A 9,062-nucleotide genomic window follows, 5' to 3' on the forward strand; every position below is an offset into this window, starting at 1 on the left:
GACAAATTCTCGCTGAAACAGATAATGTCGCCAATGGCGAATGGCCTGAACAACAACATAAAGCTCTGCGTCGTAAGTGCTATACCTCCTATGAGCCGCTGCCAACTTCTGACTGAAATAAGCTACTGGTTTTCCTTCCTGACTGAGGACAGCTCCGATACCCAATTTAGAGGCATCACAATGTAATGTAAAAGGTTTTGTGAAATCAGGCAATGCAAGTATCGGGGCTGAAGTCAGACGCTCCTTAATGATCAAAAACGCTTTCTCTGACTCGGGCGTCCACTGAAACTTACTCTCCTTCATGCAATTAGTAATGGGAGACATGATGGTGCTGAAGTGCTAAATAAATCGTCGATAAAACGACGCTAAACCGTGGAAACTCCACACATTAGAAACTGACTGTGGACGCGGTCACTGTCGAATCGTATCAACCTTAGCTGCATCCACCGTTACCCTACCGGCTAACACAACATACCCCAAAAACAAAACACTATCGGTATAGAACACGCACTTCTTAGTGGCTGCAAAGAACTTCTCCTTACGTAAAACAGTAAGGACTTCCCTTAGATGCACACCATGAGACTCCTCCGACCCACTGTACACCAATATGTCATCAAAGTATACAACAACGTACTTACCAATAAACGGTCGAAGTGCTTGGTTCATCACCCGCATGAACGTGCTCAGTGCATTGGATAGTCCAAATGGTATAACTAGCCACTCAAATAATCCCTCCCGTGTCTTAAATGCTGTCTTCCACTCATTACCAGGATGGACTCTTATCTGATGGTAACCACTTTTCAAGTCCAGTTTGGTAAACACAGTTGCGCCGGCCAACTGATCAAGCAAGTCATCTAGCATCGGTATCGAAAAGCGATAACGAACTGTTATTTTGTTGATGGCCCTGCTATCTATACACATCCGATAACTCTCATCTTTTTTTGGCACTAGGAGTGCGGGGACTGCACACGGGCTGAGGCTCTCTCTGATGTACCCCTTCTGCACCAACTCCTCTACTTGTCTGTTCAACTCCTCATGTTCCACTGGGGTCATTCGATAATGTGGGCGATTAGGCAATGATGCGCCTGGTACCAAATCAATGTGATGTTGCATATCCCGCAAAGGCAGAAGACCCTGTGGAAGGTCATCCGGAAACATATCATGAAACTCAGACACCAAGGCGGCAGCTTTGGGGTGAAGACCCGTCCCCTTGGCTGCCATAGGAACTGTCGACACTCCTGTCGCCTCAGTTCCCACTAACAACAGTACAACACCTTCTGCCAGCATCTCACGCACAAACAAAGATCGGGAAAGTAAATTAGTACTGTCCCTGTCGAAGACAGACACTGCGTATCTTTGGAGGGTAGTAGTACAATCTTTTTACCCGAAAAGGTGAATGTATATGCATTTCTACGCCCTTCATGGCACACATACCTATCAAACTGCCATGGACGACCCAACAACAAATGACATGCATCCATTGGCACCACATCACACTAAACACTATCACGATGCACACTGCCAATAGAAAAAGATACCAACACACAACTAGTAACACGAATTTCATTACTCGTCTCAACCATGCTAAGCTATAGGGAGCAGGATGAGGTTCGATGCTTAACTGCAACTTCTGTACGGCCGCTTCAGATATCACATTTTCGCAACTGCCCGAATCAATGATGAACCTACACACCTTTCCTCCAATGGTACACGTAGACAGGAAGATATTATTTCGCTGCAAGTCCTCAGACGACCCCTTAGGCGTAAGGCACGCCCGTCGGACCACCAAAAGAGGCCCCGTATCACCTGTATACACAATTTCAGCCTCTTCTTCTTCATTCTCCATATGAACAGGATCGTTAACATCGGCTTGTGTTGTCCCTCCAATGAACAAATCTGGGCGTGGCTGCCCATGAGATGGACAGTCCTTCCTCAAATGACCAAAACCACCACAACCAAAACACTGACTTCCACGCCCTCGTCCACCAGGAGGAGCCCAGCCACCCGGATTAGCGGTTGGAGGAACCACTGGCTGAGTGTTCCGATCAACGCCCCGACTCCCAGATGTAAAGGATTGGGACGGACCAGATGTGGGATTTGGGGCGAATTGTCGACCCCTACCTCCAGATGGACCACCAGAAATGCGTACTACAGAACGACGTTGTTGTTGATTTTCAGCCTAAAGTGCTAGCTGGTGAGCCTCAGAAACAAATACCGGTGAGAACATATTTAGGACGTCTTGCAAATTCAATCGTAGTCTACCAATATAGCGCGCTACCAACTGGTCTTCTGATTCTCCCACATCATTTCGCGCTATCAGTTGGTAAAACTCTGGAATAAGCATCTACAGATCGATTGCCTTGTCTCAAATTCTGTAAGCACTGATACAAAGTCCTGGAATAATTAAAGGGAAGAAACGCTGCCTTCAACTATTTCTTCATTTTTTCCCACGATTGGATTTTCGCCTTACCCTGACGGATCCGGTTTTGCTTTAGTTGCTGCTACCACGCAGCAGCACGACCACGCAGACGGGTCGCCACCAAAGGTACTATTTTATTGTCGGGCACTTCTTTGTAATCCAAGATCTCCTCTACTGCCGCCAGCCAATCGAGGAATTCATCTGCCTCAATTTCACCGTGAAATTCAGGTATATCAACCTTGAATCCGGATTCCCATCGCTGAAATGCATCCTGCTATTGAACACGAGGCTGTTGAATACGATCGCCACGTGCCTCTGACGAGGTCTCCTCATCCGACCTCTCCCCTGATTCAGATCCACCTCCACCATCACTCACTGGGGCACGACGTGGAGGAGCAGGAGGTGTTCTGTTCTGCACAACCTCTGCCGCCCACGTCATGAATTGATCAAATCGGATTGTCAACGCCTCAACTTGATTACGCAGATCTGCAACTTCATCAATCTGGCCACCACGACCACCACGTCCTCTCTCACGCACCATGCTCTGATACCAAAATGATGTAGATTGAATCTACAAACACACGACAACAATAACCAAATGGATTGAATTCAGAAACAAACTTTTATTATTTCGTGAACAACCAAGAAAACCCTAGGAGGCGTCTTGCAGCGTCTTAAATATGAAAGAAAAGATAACCTACTGGGCCAGCAGTCCCAAAATGGGCTGGGCTACAAAATGGAAATAACAAATGCTGAAAATAAATAACACAAAAACTTAAAATGCTGTTTTGACACACTAAACGACTTCAAATGCGAAACGCTCGCTACCTTTCCGAAATGGGGTTATGGGCCCAAAACGGACACCAAACGCAAAAGTTACATCAATTTCTTTGAAAGCGGACCATCCAACTGTTCCATGTATGCCAATGCCTGTTCCTCCACATAAACCTCATCAGATGTTGTACCAAAAGCACAGGAACAGTACATGAACAAAGTGTTTTTGGTGATTCAAAGAAGATAGACAATTTCAAAAGAACGGGAACATGTGTGAGTGAAACACGTTCCAGCGGATCTTGAAGATTGTAGGAATTAGATCAGTAAGTCTAGTGATTTTTTTAGACTGGATCATACTGTAAGTTTTTATTGTCTATAGTGGAAGTCATTGGCTTAGTCTCAAAGTTTATATTCCTGTGAAGGTTCTTCTCTGTCAACAAATCTTGTGTGATTTACTGTTTTATTTATTATTGTGGTAATTCAATATAGAATAAAATTGGCTTGATTGGCTAAATATCTAGAACAATTAAAAAATGACTTATTGCTTTTAGTTGTGTAATTTCGAATGTTGGGTCTAAATATTCGATAAATTTGAACTTACAGCTCCAATTTCTTGGACGTATAGTGTGTGAATGTGTGAATTGCATGTGAACTAAATTCTTAGCATATATAATCACATGAGCTAATAATTTAAAGGTAATATTGAAATAGTTTAAAATAAATATTAGATAGAATCGTCATCAAAATAATTCTCAACTCGCATGACACGAGATATATTATAAACTATAGACATAGATAAATATTTCTTTTTAGTTTTCACCATAAGCCTAAGACACGTACTAATTAAATGCAAAATGAAAATAGGATAAATAGCAAACAACCATTGTAGATTAATATATATGTTATAACCAATAAACATTTTTAATTTAAGGGTATATATTATTGAAATAGTGTCGATATATGTTGGATAAAACAGTTCAAAAGATAATTCTAAACTCATGTGACATTTAACATAATTTTTTACTTATTCGAGCTTTAGAGGGCCTATGTTAGAAACCCTTGTGGAGTGCCATCTAAAACTTGATTGTGAGCGCGAGGATAAATTCATGGAACGGACCATGACAAAGATAAGAAGAAGATCTCAATGCCTTTGAATACATGCACAATGATATTGATGATAAATTATACTAGCCAAACAAATACTGATCAAACTGAATGACAATAGCGATTATGAGAGTGGTCATGAGTCTTCAAAATACTACACTAAACACATGATGATCGAGAGCACGATGAAATCACACAAAAAAATGTTGAAGTTTCACTTTCTACTCTTAGTATTATCATTGTTTTGAAGTCAAATTAAGTCATCTATGCCCCCTCCTAAAATTTACCTATTCCTTTTATTTGAGTACAAAATAAAAACTCCACTTTGACCTCGGTTTGATTATAAAAAAGAAAAAATTATATAATTTTCATCATCTATAAAATTATCGTGCAACAATATACAATGAAAAGAAGGAAATCAACTTATTAAAACTACTAGAACAATAAATTGAGAACTAATATTAGCACAATCTCTACATAAGAAAACTTTTTCATTTTGCAATTTACCAATTTACATTGCTCCATAAAGGAGGTATAATTAATGGATCATTTGTAAGATCGAACAAAAAATGGAAAGAATAATCCAAAATCGAGTAACAAGCACGAGACATGCCCCGGAATAACCCAGAACGATAATTTTTTTTTTTTCATATATAAATATGTCATCCAAGATACCATGCACCTTTCTCTTCTCTTCAAGGACACCTAGAATTTCTTCCAGGCCCTCCATAATAAAAGTAATTCCCCCAAACTCCATTAACTCCCCCTTGTATATCATAGCAATTTGGATGATCAGCCAAAACTTTAAGATTTGACAATGGGACTAAACTGTTATCCCAATCTACTATTTGTAAATTCCGGAAATACGAGGATTTTCCGAACCCTTCTCCAGCAAAATGTCCACTGCCCATTTGTGTTGATGTGTGGAAACCAGAGGGACTGCTGTTGACAATTTCACCACCAAATTGGACCATACTTGCATGATCTCTAAGGTGTGTAAATAAAAAAGATGGCCAATAGCCCACTAAAACTCCAGACCCAAATTCCAGCCACCAATTTCCATGCTTTGGATCCTGAAAAATAATATATACAACTATTTATAAGCAGTTATAAATTTAGACTATACTGGTCGATTTGACTAGCAGCATCGGTATCAATCTTGTTATATACTAAAAAAAGTATGCATGAATTAAAATTGATCGATTAGAATCGGGTGAATTTAGCAGTGTAAAAAGTAAGGTTGAAAAAAAAAAAAAAACACTATTGTTCAGCTAACAAGTTGTAACTCAAATTGGGTCAACATTCATAAATTTGAAGTAAAAAAGAAATGTTTTTATGCATTCATCACATGACGATCTAATGAAGTTTTGGAAGGTTTACAATTATAAAGGACATTAAGGACTAACTTGTTACTTGAACAATAGATTGAAAATCATTAGTGCAATTTTCACTGAAGAATTTAACAGTGTGATCATAATAAAAAAGTGGATGATGGGCCACAAATTTCTTTGCTTGGAAGAAGAGAAAGAGAATCTTGAGGAGTAGAAAAGCAGAAGCAAAATAAATACATTTAATCATTATGCCGAAGAGTGTGCCCCCAACATGCAGTGTATGTATAATTAAGGTAGGTGGTCAAAATGCACCATGAAAGTTTCTTACGGCTTTATTTCTAATAATTATATGAAGAAACTTCTTAAATACTATAAGACTTTAGAATGATTATTTTGAATTAACACTTAAAAAAGTATAGTTACATCAATTCACATATAGTCGATCTTTAATTTATTGAGTACACAAAATATTTAAAGGGAAAATTGTAATATGCAACCAAACTCGGGAAAAAAGTTTAGAAAAGATACGAAGAGCTAGAAAATTATAATATTACTTTTAATGAGAAAAAGAAAAAGAAAAGAGGAATATCGAGGGCTTAAATCAATAGATTAAAACCTACCATTCAAGCTAGAGTAACTTTAGGGTAGAGCGCCGGGGGGGGGGGGGTCGTAAAAACGACTATATATACTGAAAAATGTTTCATCACCGACCTAAAGTTTTATGATGAATAGAGAAAATGGCCAAAAATCGAGTTTCTAACAATATTATGACCACTAGAATTATATGAAGAAAATTAATTTAGTTTATAAAAACGTTTTTATTATTTTCGATCTACTTTGTTTGCAGTGTTAACATATTGAGAAAATAACGATGACTATAAAGCAAATGTTGTTAATAATTTTATGTATAGTAAATTAATTAATTTACCTTCCATACTAATAAGCTAATATCAAACTGACCACCGTTGTACGAGGATGTTGGAGAAATTGCTGCCCCAATAGCTATTTTATTGTTTGTCTGAACAAAGCCTGAGCACAGCAAATTGTAACACCCTGTGGCTTGATATGCATCACTCTGCAAAATTAATTATTATTATAATTATTTATTGTGATGATTAATAATTATTTTGCAAGCATGGATAAAGAAATGAATAGAAAAATTAATTAGTAGGGACAACAAACATAATTATAAAACTTACAGTCCAATAAGTGAAGAACCTAGGATAGTTGTCCCCATACAGCTCTGGACTAACCTGTACAAATTTTTTTTAATGGTATCTTTGTTATGCAGTATTATACAAAATATCGTACAAGTTTATCAGAAGTCATTCAACTTATAGATTTGTTTTAATTTAACCATTCTATATGTAACCATAACCTAAATTAATCTGATTTTTAGCTACACCAAACAGGGACTACGTATTACGAACAGAATGCTAAAAGTGAACTAAATACATAAGTTCAATGATCGAAATGTAACAAATTAAGTCTACGGTCGGTTTAGATAAAAATTAAATTTTTAGTAGATTTTGATAAAAATTAATGAAATATGAAATTGAAAAGTTGTGCCGCAATGAAATCTCTGCTTAAAATGAATTCTTGATTTTGACTTTGGTTTAGATTATAATTCACTTTTGTAGCTGAACCAAACATGGGCTAAGTTAGTACGGCCAATGAAATTTTCCGAACAAAATTTTAACTTATTTTTTTGTGATTCAATCTAATGTACTAAACATGACATCAATAAATAAACTTATTTGACCAAATCAAGATTTATATAGTGCAAAAGCTTATGAACATGCCTGCCAACCCGCTTCAATGGTGTTGAGATCATCGCCAAATGAACCGGCAATTACCCACAGTTGTGATAAGCTGAATTCATATTGATTTGCTACTTGAGGTGCCCACACATTTATACTTGCTTTTGCTCCATAATATACATCTCCAGTTACATAACCTACAGCATGCTGCAATTCAAAAATGTAGGCGAATAGTAAATAAACCATCTCGTCTTGAAGTTAAATTGTTAATATTTATATATCTGTTCGGTATTGAGATTGGACATGACTAAACTGGTACTAACACTGGCGGATTTAGGGAGCCCACTTGTAATCTTTTTTAAACCTATTAGCCCGTGTTAAATTTAAATTTATTTATTTTTTTAATCGATCTTGGATCAGTCCCTAGGTACTAACCTCGTGACCATTGCTCGAAGAGTCCCTTCGAAATTGTTTTGGGATTTTTTTTCCAAATGTTGATAATGACCTAGCCCTGATAATGTCTTGTTCAGATGTCCTTCTAATTGGAACTGTTCCTTCTGGACATGATTCATCAGACAGACTCCATAACTGAAAGTTTTCTGCTAAAAATATCCCGGTTCTCGATCTGTGCCCCTGTGGCCTTTCTGGTGGATCCTACAAAAACATAAAAATTTACAAAATGCTTTAAACGTGCACATTTTGCACACTAGATCTTGATGAGTCCAATCCAGTCGACTCCAGTCGAATAATTTGTTTACCATTGGTTTTTGTCCTTTTAAGTGAGGATGATCAAAAGCTGGTTGTTGATGAGCAAATATACAATCTATTAGATCACCATCAGGACTCTGCACCAGAAAAAACAAGATTAAAATAAGAGTAGAAAGTCAGATTCTTTGGATAAACAAGAAATTAAAGAAAATAAAGTTAGAATCTTCTTTAATGTAGTATTGCGTACCCGAATTGTCTTAACAGCAGGCTTGTTGATTTTCATGAGATGGGCTCTGATAATCTTCAACTTCTGTAACTCTTTGTCGGGGTGGAAACTCTGATTAGCTTCATTGAAGTTCACTGATTCCAGTGAATTTACAGGACAAACACAGAAGAGAAACAACAGTAACAAAACAAAAACTGAAATGATTAGACAAATCTCGCAACTGCTAGAACCCATTTTTAAGGAATATATATGTCTTGTCTCTTCTAACAGAACTGTTTTTATTTGCATACATTTGTCTTGTCTTCTTCTGTCATCAAGACCATACCAACCCTTGGTTGGGAAATAAGAAATGGCTCGATTATCGTATTCGGAGTGTGATAGTTCCAAAAGACAAACCCGATATGGAAAATCCTCCCACCTCACTCTCTCACCATTTCCAAGGCTTCAAAACTGCAAGAAGAAAATCAAAATCCAACTTGTACCTTCCTTCTCCCTAGGCTTCTATTCTATGCTCTAGTTTTGTCTTCTTAGTTCTGACAATGTTCTAGGCATTAAAAACACTGGAAATAATTTGTGGGAATTTGAACAATTAGAGTTTTGCCCATGTGGGTTGGAGTTATAAATATAGGGTTGTCACCAAGACATGTAATAATGAATCTTATTTTCTTAAAAGAAAAGAAATTTAGTGAAAAGAGAATGAATTGGAGGGGGGGGGGGGGGGGGGGGGGGGGAAGTTTTTA

General features: G+C 37.6%; 2 protein-coding genes across 2 annotated transcripts; both read right to left on the minus strand.

Moving 5' to 3' along the window:
• Positions 1-411: 411 nt before the first annotated feature.
• Positions 412-2,307, minus strand: LOC111406874. Its single transcript, XM_023036238.1, has 3 exons — positions 2,283-2,307; positions 1,435-2,148; positions 412-1,376 (listed from the first exon to the last, which is right to left on the minus strand). Exons 1-3 carry the CDS (start codon positions 2,305-2,307, stop codon positions 412-414), a joined length of 1,704 nt encoding a protein of 567 aa, XP_022892006.1.
• Positions 2,308-4,744: 2,437 nt separating this feature from the next.
• LOC111406322 lies at positions 4,745-8,965 on the minus strand. Its single transcript, XM_023035708.1, has 7 exons — positions 8,344-8,965; positions 8,147-8,233; positions 7,824-8,042; positions 7,431-7,595; positions 6,828-6,881; positions 6,557-6,703; positions 4,745-5,370 (listed from the first exon to the last, which is right to left on the minus strand). Exons 1-7 carry the CDS (start codon positions 8,608-8,610, stop codon positions 4,993-4,995), a joined length of 1,317 nt encoding a protein of 438 aa, XP_022891476.1. The 5' UTR covers positions 8,611-8,965; the 3' UTR covers positions 4,745-4,992.
• Positions 8,966-9,062: the final 97 nt, after the last annotated feature.

The sequence above is a fragment of the Olea europaea genome, chromosome 12 (genome assembly GCF_002742605.1).
Source record: "Olea europaea var. sylvestris chromosome 12, O_europaea_v1, whole genome shotgun sequence".
NCBI classification, from domain to species: domain Eukaryota; kingdom Viridiplantae; phylum Streptophyta; class Magnoliopsida; order Lamiales; family Oleaceae; genus Olea; species Olea europaea.